Source organism: Tachyglossus aculeatus, chromosome 12, assembly GCF_015852505.1.
Source record: "Tachyglossus aculeatus isolate mTacAcu1 chromosome 12, mTacAcu1.pri, whole genome shotgun sequence".
NCBI classification, from domain to species: Eukaryota; Metazoa; Chordata; class Mammalia; order Monotremata; family Tachyglossidae; genus Tachyglossus; species Tachyglossus aculeatus.
In genome coordinates, this window is record NC_052077.1 from 44,707,124 (window position 1) to 44,725,407 (window position 18,284).

Here is an 18,284-nt window from a genome sequence, read left to right on the forward strand (position 1 = left end):
ATTAACAGATAGAGACGGTCCCTACCCAACAGCAGGCTCACAGTCTAAATCATCATCATCATCAATTGTATTTATTGAGCGCTTACTGTGTGCAGAGCACTGTACTAAGCGCTTGGGAAGTACAAATTGGCAACATATGGAGACAGTCCCTACCCAACAGTGGGCTCACAGTCTAAAAGGGGGAGACAGAGAACAAAACCAAACATAGTAACAGAATAAAATAAATAGAATAGATATGTACCAGTAAAATATAAGTAGAGTAATAAATATGCACAAACGTATATACATCTATACAGGTGCTGTGGGGAAGGGAACGGGGTAAGATGGGGTGGATGGAGAGGGGGACGAGGGGGAGAGGAAGGAAGGGGCTGAGTGTGGGAAGGCCTCCTGGAGGAGGTGAGCTCTCGGCAGGGCCTTGAAGGGAGGAAGAGAGCTAGCTTGGCGGATGGGCAGAGGGATTGGGGGCATTCCAGCATTATTATTGTCTGTCTCCCCCTCCTAGACTGTGAGCCCGCTGTTGGGTAGGGCCTGTCTCTAGATGTTGCCAACTTGGACTTCCCAAGCGCTCAGTCCAGTGCTCTGCACACGGTGAGGACTCAATAAATACGATTGATTGATTGATTTGGGAATCCCACAGAGGTTAATTGAAGCAAGGCCGCGCGGCGCCTCACCGGCGGGCCAGGCGGAAGGGGCGGAGGGGCGGGACTTCCTCCGAGAAGCCATGCAAGGGACCGCCTCGGCCTGCAAGGGACCGCCGCGGCCTCCATCGCCAGCCCGGGCGCCGGACCCATGGCCGAGTACGAGACCGTCAAGTCCACCCGGCTCGTGCTCAAAGGCAGCGACGCCCGCAGGTGGGTCTCTTCTACATATTTATTACTCTATTTATTGATTTATTTTACTGGTTCATGTCTATTCTATTGATTTTATTTTGTTAGTCTGTTTGGTTTTCTTCTCTGTCTCCCCCTTTTAGACTGTGAGCCCACTGTTGGGTAGGGACCGTCCCTAGATGTTGCCAACGTGTACTTCCCAAGCGCTTAGTACATATTTATTACTCTATTTATTTATTTTACTTGTACATATCTATTCTATTTATTTTATTTAGTTAGCATGTTTGGTTTTCTTCTCTGGCCCCCCCCCCCAACTTTTAGACTGTGAGCCCGCTGTTGGGTAGGGACTGTCTCTATATGTTGCCAACTTGGACTTCCCAAGCACTTAGTCCAGTGCTGTGCACACAGTAAGCGCTCAATAAATACGATTGATTGCCTCGCATCTCTTTCATTCATTCCATCGTCTCTATTAATAATAATACTACTACTAATGATGGCATTTGTTAAGCCCCCCTCTCCATCCCCCCCATCTTACCTCCTTCCCTTCCCCACAGCACCTGTATAGATGTTTGTACATATTTATTACTCTATTTATTTATTTTACTTGTACATATCTATTCTATTTATTTTATTTAGTTAGCATGTTTGGTTTTCTTCTCTGCCCCCCCCCCCCCCCACTTTTAGACTGTGAGCCCGCTGTTGGGTAGGGACCGTCTCTGGATGTTGCCAATTTGTACTTCCCAAGCGCTTAGTCCTAGTGCTCTGCACACAGTAAGCGCTCAATAAATACGATTGATTGCCTCACATCTCTTTCATTCATTCCATGGTCTCTATTAATAATAATAATAATACTGATGGCATTTGTTAAGGCCCCCTCTCCATCCCCCCCATCTTACCTCCTTCCCTTCCCCACAGCACCTGTATATATGTTTGTACATATTTATTACTCTATTTATTTAACTTGTACATATCTATTCTATTTATTTTATTTTGTTTGTATGTTTGGTTTTGTTCTCTGTCCCCCCCTTTTAGACTGTGAGCCCACTGTTGGGTAGGGACTGTCTCTAGATGTTGCCAGCTTGGACTTCCCAAGCGCTTAGTACAGTGCTCTGCACACAGTAAGCGCTCAATAAATACGATTGATTGCCTCGCATCTTTCATTCATTCCATCGTCTCTATTAATAATAATAATACTACTAATGATGGCATTTGTTAAGCCCCCCTCTCCATCCCCCCCCATCTTACCTCCTTCCCTTCCCCACAGCACCTGTATAGATGTTTGTACATATTTATTACTCTATTTATTTTACTTGTACATATCTATTCTATTTATTTTATTTTGTTTGTATGTTTGGTTTTGTTCTCTGTCCCCCCCCGCCCCTTTTAGACTGTGAGCCCGCTGTTGGGTAGGGACTGTCTCTAGATGTTACCAACTTGGACTTCCCAAGCGCTTAGTACAGTGCTCTGCACACAGTAAGCACTCAATAAATACGACTGATTGATTGCCTCGCATCTCTTTCATTCATTCCATCGTCTCTATTAATAATAATAATAATAATAATAATACTAATGATGGCATTTGTTAAGCCCCTCTCTCCATCCCCCCATCTTACCTCCTTCCCTTCCCCACAGCACATGTATATATGTTTGTACATATATATTACTCTATTTATTTTACTTGTACATATCTATTCTATTGATTTTATTTTGTTAGTATGTTTGGTTTGTTCTCTGTCTCCCCCTTTTAGACTGTGAGCCTGCTGTTTGGTAGGGACTGTCTCTATATGTTGCCAACTTGTACTTCCCAAGCGCTTAGTCCAGTGCTCTGCACACAGAAAGCGTTCAATAAATACGATTGATTGATTGATTAAGGGCTTACTCTGTGCAAAACACTGTTCTAAGCGCTGGGGAGGATACAATGTGATCAAGTTGGCCCACGTGGGGCTCACAGTCGTAATCCCCATTTTTACAGATGAGGTAACTGAGGCTCAGAGAAGTTAAGTGACTTGCCCAAGGTCACACAGCAGACTTGTGGTGGAGCCTGGATAATAATAATAATAATCATGGCATTTATTAAGCGCTTACTCTGTGCAAAGCACTGTGCCAAGCGCTGGGGAGGTTACAAGAGAAGCAGCGTGGCGCAGTGGAAAGAGCCCGGGCTTTGGAGTCAGAGGTCATGGCTTCAAATCCCGGCTCCACCAATTAGGTGTGGGACTTTGGGCAAGTCACTTCACTTCTCCGGGCCTCAGTTACCGCATCTGTAAAATGGGGATGAAGACTGTGAGCCCCCGCATGGGACAACCTGATCACCTTGTAACCTCCCCAGCGCTTAGTACAGTGCTTTGCACATCGTATGCGCTTAATAAATGCTATTATTATTATTAAGCAGCGTGGCTCAGTGGAAAGTGCCCGGGCTTTGGAGTCAGAAGTCATGGGTTCAAATCCCGGCTCCACCAATTGTCAGCTGCGGGACTTTGGGCAAGTCACTTCACTTCTCTGGGCCTCGGTTACCTCATCTGTAAAATGGGGATTAAGACCGTGAGCCCCCCCATGGGACAACCTGATCACCTCCAGCGCTTAGTACAGTGCTTTGCACATAGTAAGCGCTTAATACATGCCATTATAATTAAGAATAATTGTAACCTCCCCAGCGCTTAGTACAGTGCTTTGCACATCGTAAGCGCTTAATAAATGCCATCATTATTATTGTTATTATTGTGCAGCATGGCTCAGTGGAAAGAGCCCGGGCTTTGGAGTCAGAGGTCATGGCTTCAAAACTCGGCTCCGCCAATTGTCAGCTGTGTGACTTTGGGCCAGTCACTTCACTTCTCTGTGCCTCAGTTACCTCATCCGTAAAATGGGGATGAAGACTGTGAGCCCCCCGTAGGACAACCTGATCACCTTGTAACCTCCCCGGCGCTTAGAACAGTGCTTTGCACATAGTAAGCGCTTAATAAATGTCATTATTATTATTATCAGGTTGTCCCACGCTCACAGTCTTCATCCCCATTTTAAAGATGAGGGAACTGAGGGACAGGGAAGTGAAGTGAGCGCTTTCTTGAGTGCTTACTGTACGCAGAGCACTGCTTGGGAAGTACAAATCGGCAACAGAGACGGTCCCTACCCCACAACGGGCTCACAGTCTAGAAGTCATCTCTGCTTCCCTGTCTCTCATCTCTGTGCCTCTGTCTCTGGGAGCTTCCATCTAGTGCCTCAGTTTCGTCATCTGTAAAGTGGGGATTAAGACTGTGAGCCCCATGTGGGATAAGGGACTGTGCAGTGCCTAGCACATAGTTAATTATCCCTCAAGACTGTGGACTCTTTGTGGGCAGGGATTGTTACTATTTATTGTGACAATAAATAATAAAAATAAATAAATAATAAATATTACATTTATTAAATAATGAATAAATAATATATACTAAGGGAAGCAGCATGGCTCAGTGGAAAGAGCACGGGCTTTGGAGTCGGGTCAGGGGTTAGAATCCCGGCTCTGCCAGTTGTCAGCTGTGTGACTTTGGGCAAGTCACTTAACGTCTCTGGGCCTCAGTTCCCTCATCTGTAAAATGGGAATGAAGACTGTGAGCCCCCCGTGGGACAACCGGATCACTTTGTAACCTCCCCAGTGCTTAGAACAGTGCTTTGCACATAGTAAGTGCTTAATAAATGCCATTATTATTATTATTGTGGTAGTGTTCTTAGGCGCGTAGTACAGTTCTCTGCACACAGTAATCGCTTAATAAATAAGATTGAATGAATTAGTAAGGGACCCTGCAGCCAGGGCCTGCCTTCCCCCTCGCAGCCTGGAGAAGGGCACTGGGAATACAGGAGAAAGACCCCCAGCTCTCCCCCGTCCCCGGATAACAGCGCTCCAGGAACGCAGCCCTTTACCGCCCGCTAGCCAGCGTGGGCCTCGGGGTTTGGAGGCTGGGGCGGGGTCCCGCAGTCAGTCTGCCCGAAAGCGCTCCCCGAAAACTCCGCTGGCCACAGCGTTGCAAAGTTAGGGTCGTGGTCCCTTTGCCAGCCTTTCAAACGTCAGGGACCAAGTGCTTACCGTACTGCCACAAGGCATTTTATAAATGTGTTTTGCCTCTTACAGGAAGAAGAAAAAGAATAAAGACAAAAAGAGAAACAGAGAGGAAGATGAAGAAAGCAAACTGGATATCGTGGGTGAGTGATCAGTGCCCCCAGGGATCGCCAACCAGCCCGGGGCTCTTGTCATAGACCAGAGCCCTAGAATTCTTGAAGAAGCCATGGCAGGATGCCTTCCTAGACACTGCCCCCGCCCCCCCACCTCCCCACCCCATCATGTTTAGTGGTGGACCACCCAGCACTCCTGACTCTCCCTTCTCCGTCCCTTACTCTCCTCGGTAACCCAGCACAGACCATCCAACACCACTGACTCTCCCCAGTACGGACCATCCAGCACCCCAAATCACTCCTCTCATTCATTCAGTTGTATTTATCGACCTCTTTCTGGGTGCGGAGCACTGTACTAGGTGCTTGGGAAAGTACAATACAACTCCATCCCAGATGCTTCCTTAGTGACCCAGCACAGACCATTCAACATCACTGAATCTCCTAGGGAATGTGTCTGCTTACTGTTGTATTGTACTCTCCCAAGTACACAGTACAGCGCTTTGTCCCCAGTAACCACTCGATAAACGCGATTGACTTTCCCCTGTGCAAGCCTGAGCTGAGTTATTTGGGCCTGTAAAACCAGTCCCCCGGTTGTCTAGTGAGAGATCCAAGACCTCCCTTAGGTTGCCACACACACTGTGGTCACTCCTAGCCACCCTGTGGCCTTCAAGGGTTCCTCCCAGCAGGGAGAGAGGCTGGCTACCTATGGGCTCCTCCCCTGCCCACGCAGCCTGAGCCCTTTGCCGTGCCCTACTTGGCTTCCCCCTCCCCCAGGACTGAGCAGGGCGGGACAGACAGGCCAGGGGCTCGGGTTCTGGGCTCCTTAGTGCTGTGATGGTGGGGCCGGACTGATTCCTCTGGGATTCCTTCCATCAGAAGTGGGTGGAGAGAATGGGGTGATCTGACAGCCCCTGGACCTCTTCCAGAAACCTGCACCCCCCCTGCTACAATCCCTCCAGTGCCCCCCACGTCGGGGCTGCAGCTCCCCCATGAGCCCAAAGTCTCTGAAGAAACCACGTCCTCTCTGAGGGGCCTGTTTGCCCCCCGCCACCACCACCAATCCCAGCTTTCCTTCATGCTGCTGTTTCTGTAGAGGCTTGAGCCAGAACAGAGCCTGGACCTGCCCCAGGCCAGTGGCAGTACTCAGGTCGGGGGAGGGGAGCTGGGAGGGACATCCCAGCCAACACCCCAGAGGCCTGTAGTCAGGGGCCTTCTCCCCCTCTTGGCACAAAGCAAAGCTCAGTGTGGTGGGCAGAGGGGGGCTCCTACCCTGGGGAAGGGCCCCTCCCTGAGATCAATCAATCAATTGTATTTATTGAATGCTTACTGTGTGCAGAGCACTGTACTAAGCGCTTGGGAAGTACAAGTTGGCAACATATAGAGACAGTCCCTACCCAACAGTGGGCTCACAGTCTGCGGTGGCTGTTGGGCTTCGTTAGGGGTGGGATTGGAGGAATCAGCTCCTCCTCTCCCCTCCCCCCAAGGCCCCCGCCCCTTGCAGAGGGCTGAATCTGTGGGTCATTGGTGGTTTCAGCAGCTGCCCAAGGAGCTGGGAGGCTGAGGGCTTGGTCACCACTCTGAGCCATGATGGCAGGGGGAAGAGGGGGGCCACGCCAAACCGGCCCCCGGGGGGTGGTGGTGGGGGATGGAGGGAGAGGCATTGAGACCCAGCCAGTCTTCAAGCTTCCTCTTGCCACTAGGGAGCTGGTGGGCCGTCAGGCAATTTGGTGAGATTTCCGGAACCGTGGCGATTGAGATGGACAGAGGGGCCTACGTCCATGCCCTGGACAACGGCCTCTTCACTCTCGGGGCTCCGCACAGACCAGGTAGGTTGTGGGCAGTAGGCCGGTGGGGGGAAGGGTCTGCTGTCAGCTCGGTCAGCCGCCTGAGCAGCGTGGGGATCTGGGCCCCCACCAGGCCCTGGGCCCCACTCCAGACCTGCTCGGTCAGTAGGAATTGTACTGACTGAGCGCTTACCCTGTGTGGAGCATTGTACTGTGTGCTGGGAAAGAATTCGGGGCTTCCGGCTCTCGGAGGGCCACCTTCTTGGGAGAGAAGCGGAGAGGGAAGCCTGGTGATAGCCCCAGAAGGAACAGGGGTCTGCCGGCTCCTCAGTAAATGGTCTACGGGACTGCTCCCCTGACTCCCCCGGGGACCTTTGAGAGACATTTCCAGAGCTTGCCCGGGTGGCTGAGGCCTGGCCAGGCTCATCCCCGGGGCGTGGGCCCGTTCACCGCCCTCCCAGCCTTGTTGCAGCCCCAGGGCCTCCCTCCACCCCCAGCTTGTGCTCTCACCCCTGGTCGCTGAGTGGTTTTGAGTGAGTGTGTCTTTTACAGAAGATGAAGGCCCCAGTCCCCCGGAGCAGTTGACTGCGGTCAAGCTGTCGGATTCCAGGTAACTGGGGTGGTTGGGATAGGGCCTTGTGTGTGAACTGTCCTGTGATGATCCGAGCTCTGTCACCCCCAGCCCATGCTCCCTCCCTTGCGGGGAGCGGTGGGTTGGGCAGACTCAAGCCCACCCTCATCAATCTGGACACGGCCACTCTGGGGGCCAGGTGCCAGATGGCCTAGGTCACTGAGGTTGGCGGGGGTGGGGGGCTCTGAGGCCCGACTGAGTGGAGGGCAGCTCAGGCCCGGGAGCAGGGATCAGGGGGCTACCTCTCTCCCAAAGGGCCAGGAGGCATATGGGGTGGGCCACTTCTGCATGTGGGGGCTCAGTTTACAACGAGGAAAATGGGTGAGTGGGCATCCCAGCAGGCTGGGTCATGGGATCACTACGAGGGTCTCACACTGGGCTGGGCAGGCAGCGGCCCCCTGAATGGTTACGTTTGCTTCGGCCATGGCGGAGGTTTGGAAGCACTGGGGGCCGGCGCGAGAGAACGTGACGGGTGAAGTCAGGCCTGTTTGAGGCTGCCGGCACATCAGAGGCCATGCAGTGTGCGAGTTCCCGGCTTGGCCTGGCCCCACTGGGCGTGACATGTCTATTCTGTCTGTCCCCGAGGGAAGGATTGCCCTGAAGTCCGGCTATGGCAAGTACCTGGGCATAAACGCAGACGGGCTGGTGGTCGGCCGCTCCGACGCCATCGGACCCCGAGAGCAGTGGGAACCTGTGTTTCAGGACGTGAGTGTGCAAGCCGGGGGCCGGGGAAAAGGGTCTGGGGGCTGGGGACCGGGCTGTTGAGCTATGAGTTGGTGACGGTCAGCGATGACAGTGAGGACCCCTGATTCTGCAGGAGTTAGAAAACGCGTGAGAGAATTGTCCACTTCTCCCCCAGTGACCTGGCACAGACCCTCCAGTGCCCTTGATTTTCCCTGAGTGACCCGACACAGTCCCTTCAGTGCCCCTGATTCTCCCCCAGTGACCCGGCACAGGCCATCCACCACCCCGACTCTCCCTCTGTGGCCTAGCGCAGACCTTCCACCACCCCTGACTCTCCCCCCAATACCCAGCATAGACCACCCAACCTGCTTTCCAGGGTAAAGGTCTCTGGAGGGATTGGCGGGGGGATTTCCTTCTCCGGTTCCCTGGGCTCTGGAGCGGTGCTGACCCCTGGGGTCTTCCCCAGCATCCTCGCACCCCCCTGGGGGCGTGGTTCTCTAGCGGCCAGTCCTGATGGTAGCGTGATGGCTCCCGTGCAGGGCAAGATGGCTCTGCTGGCCTCGAACAGCTGCTTCATCAGCTGCAACGATGCAGGCGACATCGAAGCCAAGAGAAAGACAGCGGGAGAACAGGAAATGATCAAGGTAAAGGATTTCCCCCTGCGGCTCTGAGGGTCCCGGCTGGCTAGGGATCACTCGGCTCCCCGCTTTGCTCCCAGGAGGCCCACCTCCGCTCTGAGGTCTGCGCTGCTGGCCGGCTGGCCAGAGTAACGATAACTGACACCCGCTTTGCCCTCCCGCCCCGGCCCCTGTCTAGATCCGATCCTGCGCCGAGAGAGAAACAGAGAAGAAGGATGACATTCCCCAGGAGGACAAAGGGAACGTGAAACAGTGTGAAATCAACTATGTGTACGTGCTCACCTCCTGGCTGGCTGGAGCCGGGCCACTACTCTCTCCTCTCTCCACCCCCACATCCAACCCCTCTACCTCCCAGAAAACATCCTGCCCCTTCATTTTCCATCTTCAATGGGGCCTATCCCTCCTCATGCCAGGAAAATGAGGGTGACAAGTTCCCAACTGGGAGGGACTGGGCAATTTGGTTTTCCCTGGTGGTTCCAGGCTGCCTTGCCCCCCTTCCACTCAACCTTCCAAGCACCCCCTTTCTGTGGCCTCAGTGGTCCCCCCCGACTAGAGTCCAGCCAAAACTGGAGCAGCCTTCCCATCCCTTTATTTTTTGCAGCAAGAAGTTCCAGAGTTTCCAAGACCGCAAGCTAAAGATCAGCCAAGAAGACAGCAAGGTGCTGAAGAAGGCCCGGAAAGAAGGGGTTTTCCACGAGACTCTCCTGGACAGGTATAGCCGGGGCCCACGCCCCTTCCCGTCCATCCGACCGTCTGTCTACAGTCTGTCTGTCTCTCCACCCTGATATGAAAAGGGCAGCGTGGTCTGCTGCTGAATCCTGAACCAGGGCCCCCTGGGCCCTGAGTGGCATGGCACTAGTTTAGGTGCCCCTGCCAAGGCTGAGAAGGCCTAAGGGGACCTCCCCAATCCAGCAGATCCCATTCCTGCAAGCTGCTTCCCCCGCTCCAGGCTAGAAGGAAACCTCAGCAGTGGCCCTGGCCACCACCCGGCACTCGCTCCTTGGCTGGTCTTGGTCCTTGCTCTGCCGAGACTAGTGGCTGCTAGCAGGGGCAGGTGGATGGATGGACGGCTGACAGAGGCACCAGTCCAGCCGGGAGGTGCCATTCCGCCTTCCTATAGTGCAGATGGTTGCCCTGGCTGAGCTGAGCGGGATCTCCTGTGATCTCTGAGCTCTCCATACAGTGCTCGGGACCCTGTGACCAAGGCCAAAGCCGGCGCTTGAGAGGCGGCACAAAACCTCACTGCCAGACAGAATTTCAGTGGCCCTTCAGGTGCAGCGGAGCCCATGGGGGAAACCACCAGCCCCCTCACACCATGGGTGGAAGCTCCCATTCCTAAGCCCTTTCAGACTGGCAGGATGGATCTTTGTGCAGCGGTTGGTTGTTACCAGGGATCGTGCCTCTTAGGACTGTCAGTTTACATGCTCTTCATTTCTGGTTCATTCCAAGTTTACGAGCTGCGTGAGCATAAATTCTGAAGTTTCTCTTCCCCTGCCGCCCCCACAACCCCAGCACCAGGATCTTCCATTTCCTCAGATCTGAAAACCGACAGCCCTGTGTGGCTGGGAGAGAAGTTAACCTGACCCGTGTCTGCTTGGTCATCTTTTTGCTGGTCTAGGGCAGATTCCAGTTCCTTGAGCATGCTTGCATGTTAAGCTTGGTCTCTGGATGATGGTCCAAAGGCTGCACATGGGCAGAACTTGGGCAGAAGGGCATCGCTCCCCCTGCCCCTCACCAGGGCAGTGTCCTCCCTCCCCCCGGCCTCCAGCCCAGGCTGCTTCACCCCCAGTACAGCCTTTGTGTATCTCCCTTCTCCAGAGGGGAGGGTCTTCATTTAGGTCCTACTCACCCCGAGGCCCACGGCTGCAACATAGGTCTTGAGTTGACCAATGCCCACCCCGCCCCTGGTTTTCCACATTGCTGGGAAGGTCACGTCACCCGGCTCGGGGAAGCATTTGTCGGTCTTGCAGGGTTCTTGTTTGTGGGCAAGATGGACTTCTCCTGTAGAGCCCTGACCTGGCCCATCAGCCCTGGGCCCCTCTTCTCCCCTGCACCTCCTTCCCATCTTGCCCTGTCACGGTGAAGCCGGGCTGAGCCGACAGCTGAGGGGATTCCAGGCAATGCCAGGGTGAAAATGAGTAGGCCCGGGCCTGCACCTGTCCTTCCGGGAAGGCTCTCCCAGGAAAGACCTTAGAGCCATGGCGGGGGCTTGTGGCTGGGGCTGGCGGTTGGGGCAGCAGGGGGGCCAGCCCGGCCAGCCCTCCGTCGGCTGGCTTGACCCTGCCATCTCTGTCTCAAGGTTCTTCCCTCAGTTCGGGCTTCTCTGTTTCCACAGGCGAGCCAAGCTGAAAGCCGACAGGTACTGCAAGTGAGCCCGCTGCCTGCCCGCCTACCCAAATAAAGCCGCCAGAGGAGTCTTGCTTTTGTAAAGCTGCTGTTTCATTCTCGTGTGTCCAGTAACCCTTCATCTATCCCTCAGAGCTCAGTGTTCCACCACCCCCAGCAGCACCCTAAAGCCGGGAGACTCAGATACGTCATTTGGGCCGGACTGGGTCACTGGAAGAGAGAGGCGGGGGCCCCCTCCGGACTGGGTCACCGTGGGGGAGAGTTGGGTGGGGGTTGGTCTGGTCTGGGATGGGTCAAGGTGCGGAGAGAGGCAGGGAGTGGGGGTCTGGGCTGGTTCACTGCAGGGGAGATTCAGGCTAGGGCCGGGGCCAGAGCCAGAACTCAGGCTATAAACCTCAGAACCCTTGGCTTGTGTTCTTTAACTCCCGGGCTAGCAGGCTGCACCCTGCCCCCAGAGAGTAGCCAAGCAGGATGACAGGATTGGGGGCCATACGAGGACAGAGGGGAGGACGAGCCAGCATTGGGTCCAATTGCCCAAGGATCGCAGAGGGGCAGATCAGGGCCGGGGAGAGGAGGAGGAGAGCGGCCCATCGCCTGGGAACTGCGGGGAGAAGCACAGGCCTGTTTTTCCCTCCCCAAGCCCAGCCGGCCTCGTTCTGACTGAATGGGCACACCCAGTCAGCAGGAGGGCACAAAGGACGGACGTGGTTTAAACATTACCAGCCCTGGGGCTACTCCCGTCCTGTCCCTCCTTCCCCCACCACTCTCCCTTTGAAACCAGTGAACTACGGTGGTTCCCTAGGGGCATCACCCTCGGCTGAGGTGCCGGCGGAGAAGATTGCCGGGGGCTCCACTGGCACCTGACTTGTACGCAAACAGGCTCCACCGGAAGCCAGGACCCAGCGTGGCCGGTCCATTCAGGCCAAGGCAGCCGGTTCAGTGCCAGCACAGCTGGCCTTCCCACCTCCCTCCCTCAGCCTGCCCGCCCCTTCCCCACCTCCCTCCTCGCTGGCCCAGGCCAGAGAGCGCAGGGCTGGGAGGCGGGTTCTGATCCCAGCTCTGCACTGCCCTGCTGTGTGACCTCGGACATCTCACTGAACCTCACCGGGCCTCACCTTCCTTATCTGTATAAGGAACTCACCAACTCTGAAATCCCTCTCTCTGATCATACCCTTCTCACCTGCCTCCTCACTCACACTCCTCTCCCGTTAATGTATATTACTATCTCACAGAGACCTCTGCTCTCTCGACCCCATCCATCTTTCTGAGCACCTCACACCCCACCTTGCCTCCCTTTCCTCTCTACCCAATCTTGATGTTCAGATTATTGCTCTCAACTCTACCCTTTCTACTCAGCTCGACTCACTCGCTCCCCTTTCCCTTCGCCGCTCTTGCACCACTAACCCACAGCCCTGGATCACTGCCACTGTCTGCCTCCTTCGCTCTTATGCTTGAGCTGCCGAACGCTGCTGGCGAAAGTCTAAACACCATGCCAACCTCGTTCACTTCAAGTTTATCCTTTCCTGCCTTAACTCTGCCCTCTCCTCTGCCAGACAAAACTATTTCTCCTCCCTTATTGATACCCATGCCCATCATTCCCGTCAGCTCTTCCGTACATTTAACTCCCTTCTCAGGCCCCCTGTTCCTCCCCCTGCTCCTTCCCTCACCCCAACAATCTGGCCTTCTACTTCATTAATAAAATTAAATCCATCAGGTCTGAGCACCCCAAAGTCACTCCCCTCCCCCCCCCCCCCACCCCGCTTCTCCAACCCCCCGGCCCTCAACTCTCTACGCTACTCTCTCATCCTTCCCAGCAGTATCCTCAGATGAGATCTCCCTCCTCTCAAGTGCTACTCCGGCCACCTGTGCTTCTGACCCCATTCCCTCTGAACTTATGAAATCTCTCGCTCCGTCCCTCCTCCCCTCCTTAACTGCCATCTTCAACCGCTCACACTCCACTGGTTCCTTCCTCTCTGCCTTCAAACATGCCCACGTCTCTCCCATCCTAAAAAAACCCTCCCTTGACCCCACCTCGCCTTCTAGTTATCCCCCTATCTCCTTCCTACCATTCCTTTCCAAACTCCTTGAACGAGTCATCTACACGCGCTGTCTCGAATTCCTCAACGCCAACTCCCTCCTCGACCCCCTCCAATCTGGCTTCTGCTCCCTACATTCCACGGAAACTGCCCTCTCAAAGGTCACCAATGACCTCCTGCTTGCCAAATCCAACGGCTCATACTCTGTCCTAATCCTCCTCGACCACTCAGCTGCCTTTGACACTGTGGACCACCCCCTTCTCCTCAACACGCTATCTGACCTTGGCTTCACAGACTCTGTCCTCTCCTGGTTCTCCTCTTATCTCTCCGGTTGTTCTTTCTCAGTCTCTTTTGCAGGCTCCTCCTCCCCCTCCCATCCTCTTACTGTGGGGGTTCCCCAAGGTTCAGCGCTTGGTCCACTTCTGTTCTCAATCTACACACACTCCCTTGGTGACCTCATTCGCTCCCACGGCTTCAACTATCATCTCTACGCTGATGACACCCAGATCTACATCTCTGCCCCTGCTCTCTCCCCCTCTCTCCAGGCTCGCATCTCATCCTGCCTTCAGGACATCTCCATCTGGATGTTCGCCCGCCACCTAAAGCTCAACATGTCGAAGACTGAACTCCTTGTCTTCCCTCCCAAACCTTGCCCTCTCCCTGACTTTCCCATCTCTGTTGACGTCACTTCCTTCCCGTCTCACAAGCCCGCAACCTTGGTGTCATCCTCGATTCCGCTCTCTCATTCACCCCTCACATCCAAGCTGTGACCAAAACCTGCCAGTCTCAGCTCCACAACATTGCCAAGATCCGCCCTTTCCTCTCCATCCCAACCGCTACCCTGCTCATTCAAGCTCTCATCCTCTCCCGTCTGGACTACTGCATCAGCCTTCTCTCTGATCTCCCATCCTAGTGTCTCTCTCCACTTCAATCCATACTTCATGCTGCTGCCCAGATTATCTTTGTCCAGAAATGCTCTGGGCGTATTACTCCCCTCCTCAAAAATCTCCAGTGGCTACCAATCAATCTGCGCATCAGGCAGAAACTCCTCACCCTGGGCTTCAAGGCTGTCCATCCATCACCTCGCCCCCTCCTACCTCACCTCCCTTCTCTCCTTCTACAGCCCAGCCCGCACCCTCCGCTCCTCTGCCGCTAATCTCCTCACCGTACCTCGTTCTCGCCTGTCCCGCCATCGACCCCCGGCCCACGTCATCCCCCTGGCCTGGAATGCCCTCCCTCTGCCCATCCGCCAAGCTAGCTCCCTTCCTCCCTTCAAGGCCCTGCTGAGAGCTCACCTCCTCCAGGAGGCCTTCCCAGACTGAGCCCCTTCCTTCCTCTCCCCCTCGTCCCCCTCTCCATCCCCCCATCTTACCTCCTTCCCTTCCCCACAGCACCTGTATATATGTATATATGTTTGTACATATTTATTACTCTATTTATTTATTTATTTTACTTGTACATATCTATCCTATTTATTTTATTTTGTTGATATGTTTGGTTTTGTTCTCTGTCTCCCCCTTTTAGACTGTGAGCCCACTGTTGGGTAGGGACTGTCTCTATGTGTTGCCAATTTGTACTTCCCAAGCGCTTAGTACAGTGCTCTGCACATAGTAAGCGCTCAATAAATACGATTGATAATGATGATGATGATGATGATACAGTAATCCAGACGGGATAGGATGAGAGCTTGAACGAGCAGGGTAGCAGTTTGGATGGAGAGGAAAGGGTGGATCTTGGCAATGTTGCAGAGGTGAGACCGGCAGGTTTTGGTGATGGCTTGGATGTGAGGGGTGAATGAGAGAGTGGAGTCGAGGATGACACCAAGTTTGCAGGCTTGTGATCTGGATGTCTGCCTGCCATCTAAAACTCAGTATGTCTAAGACTGAACTCCTTATCTTCCCTCCCAAGCCCTGCCCTCTCCCTGACTTTCTCATCACTGTTGACGGCACTACCATCCTTCCCGTCTCACAAGCCCGCAACCTTGGTGTCATCCTCGACTCCGCTCTCTCGTTCACCCCTCACATCCAATCCGTCACCAAAACCTGCCGGTCTCACTTCTGCAACATCGCCAAGATCCGCCCTTTCCTCTCCATCCAAACCGCTACCCTGCTGGTTCAATCTCTCATCCTATCCCGACTGGATTACTGCATCAGCCTCCTCTCCGATCTCCCATCCTCCTGTCTCTCCCCACTTCAATCTATACTTCACGCTGCTGCCTGTATCGTCTTTGTGCAGAAACGCTCTGGGAATGTTTCTCCCCTCCTCAAAAATCTCCAGTGGCTACCAATCAACGTACACATCAGGCAAAAACTCCTCACTCTCGGCTTCAAGGCTGTCCATCACCTCACCCCCCTCCTACCTCACCTCCCTTCTTTCCTTCTCCAGCCCAGCCTGCACCCTCCACTCCTCTGCCGCTAACCTCCTCACTGTGCCTTGTTCTCGCCTGTCCCGCCGTCGACCCCAGGCCCAGGTCCTCACCCTGACCTGAAATGCCCTCCCTCCGCACATCCACCAAGCTAGCTTTCTTCCTCCCTTCAAAGCTCTGCTGAGAGCTCACCTCCTCCAGGAGGCCTTCCCACACTGAGCCCCCTCCTTCCTCTCCCCCTCCTCCCCTCCCCATCCCCCGGCCTTACCTCCTTCCCCTCCCCACAGCACCTGTATCTATGTATATATGTTTGTACATATTTATTACTCTATTTATTTTACTTGTACACATTTACTGTTCTATTAATTTCATTTTGTTAATATGTTTTATTTTGTTGTCTGTCTCCCCTTCCTAGACTGTGAGCCCGCTGTTGGTTAGGGACCACCTCTATATGTTCCCAACTTGTACTTCCCAAGCACTTAGTACAGTGCTCTGCACACAGTAAGCACTCGATAAATATGATTGAATAAGGGGGAGTTGAGCTCTCTGCTCTCCTGACCACTTAGACTGAATCTAATATGAGTATCCTATAGCTACCGCAGTGTTCAGCCCAGGGCTTGGCCCAGAGTAAGTGCCTACTCAGTCCCACTTTGATTAACATAAAATTATTATTCTGGGCACCAGTAAGCCAGTGTCCCTCCCTGTTATGCTGGGGCCCAGCTAACATAGTGGAGGAAGTGCTTAGTAAATACCATAATGATGATGGTGATGGCAACAATGATCTATTGCCGCTGGGTGTCTTGCCATTTTCCTCCTGTAGTTAGGACATTTGTGTTCCCTGCAGGCCTCAAGTGTAAAGTGGGGATTAAATCCTATTCCCTCCTGCTTAGACTGTGAGTGCCAGGTGGGACAGGGGCTGTTATCTCACCTGATAAAACTTGTTTCTACCTACCCCAGCATTTAGATTGGTGCTTGGCATATAGAAAGGGCTTAACAAGTACCATTAAAAGAAAAAAGTGAGACAGGGGCTGCCTCACTGCCTTTCCCAAAGCCGAAGGAGTTTCTTCCCACCATCTTCTGCTCCTGGAGCCAGTGGCAAAACGGTTGTGTCAGAATTTTCCCAGCAACAATTCCCAGGTGCCCATGCATAGCCGACCTACACCATTCACTTTTTCCATCCCTCGAGGACTCCTGACCGCAGAGTGCTTGGAAGCCATTGGAGGACGCAATGTGGCCCCACTTTCCATCTCCGGGGAAACCGAGGACCACTCACCCCCCCCCAGACCGCACTGATTTCAATCCGTCCTGGGTTTAACTTCCCTCACCCAGGGGCTGAACCTGCTGACACGACCATCCTCTCCCCAGCACTCAGCACAGTGCTCTGCACACAGCAAGCTCCTTAGTAAGAATAATGGTGGTGTTTGCTAAGCGCATCGTATATGCCGAACACTGAACTATATATACGTCATATAAGCAGACTGGACACAGTCCCTATCCAACATGGGGTTCATAGTCTAGGTAGGATGGAGAACAGGTATTGAAACCCCATTTTACAGATGGGGAAAGTGAGGCCCAGAGAAATGAAATGACTTGCCCAAAGTCACACAGCAGGCAAATGGTGTAACAGGGATTAGAATCTGGGTCCTCCGACTCCTCTACCTCCTGGGTCTGTACCCTTTCCAACAGGTCTCTCTGCTTCCCGATGGGTTTCCTCTCCACTGTCCGTCCCTGACGTCATTCTAAAACTGCGTCAAAACCGGGGGTCAAGGGAAGTGATGGGAAGCGGGAGGCCTTCCTACATAGCATCGAGTGCTCACCCACTGCCCCTAACTGGGTCCTGGGCTGGGCCACCCCGGGTTCAAGCAGAGGATCTGGTGTCCCCTCCCCTCCTGGGAGGGAGGATTTAGGGGTCTCCGGCTCCCCGCTGAGGCCCTGGGGGAGCAGCCTGGGAGGCCTAAACTCTGGCTGAGTCCACTCCGGTGCCAGGGAGGGAAACTGCTGGTAAACACTTTGGTTAATGATGCCGCCTTTCTGGTTTACTGAACTGGTTATTCAGGTAATAGCTGAGCTGACGACTACAGCCTTCAGCTCCCCTCGCTCGCTGCTGTGATTGATAAATCAAATACTCGAGCCCAGGTTTCTTCTAAGTAGGTCAGTAAGAGCTGTCGCCAAAAAAAAAACTGTAGTGGGCTCACCCACCCGTCTTCTGTCCTGGACCAGCTCCGAGGGAGTCAGAGGCCACCCGGGGCTACCAGAGGAGGGGTGACCAGGCTACCCCAGGGCCGTGTGAGCCTCTGAGGTAGCCAGCTAATAATAAAGGATAATTGTGGTTGTAATAACATTTATGAAGCGCTTACTGTGTGCAGAGCTCTGTACTAAACACTGGGATAGCGTGCACACATGGGAAGAACACACAGACCCTGTCCCTCGAGGGACTCACAGTTGTATTTGTTAAGTGCTTACCATGCGTCAAGCACTTTACTAAGCCCTGGGGTAGGTACAAGACAACTTTTAGACTGTGAGCCCACTGTTGGGTAGGGACTGCCTCTATATGTTGCCAATTTGTACTTCCCAAGCGCTTAGTACAGTGCTCTGCACACAGTAAGCGCTCAATAAATACGATTGATGATGATGATAACCAGGTCAGACACAGACCCTTACTCCCAGTCTAAGTGGGAAGGAGAACAGGTATTGAACCCCCATTTTACAGATGAAATGGTGTCCCAGAGGAGTTGTGACCTGCCCAAGGTCACGAGAAGTGAAGTGACTTACCCAAGGTCACACAGCAGACAAATGGAGGAGCCGGGATTAGAACCCCTGACCTTCTGACTCC

General features: G+C 53.7%; 1 protein-coding gene across 1 annotated transcript; it reads left to right on the forward strand.

Moving 5' to 3' along the window:
* The first annotated feature begins 752 nt into the window (after positions 1 to 752).
* Positions 753 to 11,134, forward strand: FRG1 (FSHD region gene 1). Its single transcript, XM_038755154.1, has 9 exons — positions 753 to 851; positions 4,927 to 4,997; positions 6,668 to 6,793; positions 7,304 to 7,361; positions 7,973 to 8,087; positions 8,606 to 8,710; positions 8,883 to 8,974; positions 9,306 to 9,416; positions 11,040 to 11,134. Exons 1-9 carry the CDS (start codon positions 790 to 792, stop codon positions 11,074 to 11,076), a joined length of 777 nt encoding a protein of 258 aa, XP_038611082.1. The 5' UTR covers positions 753 to 789; the 3' UTR covers positions 11,077 to 11,134.
* The last annotated feature ends 7,150 nt before the right edge of the window (positions 11,135 to 18,284 follow it).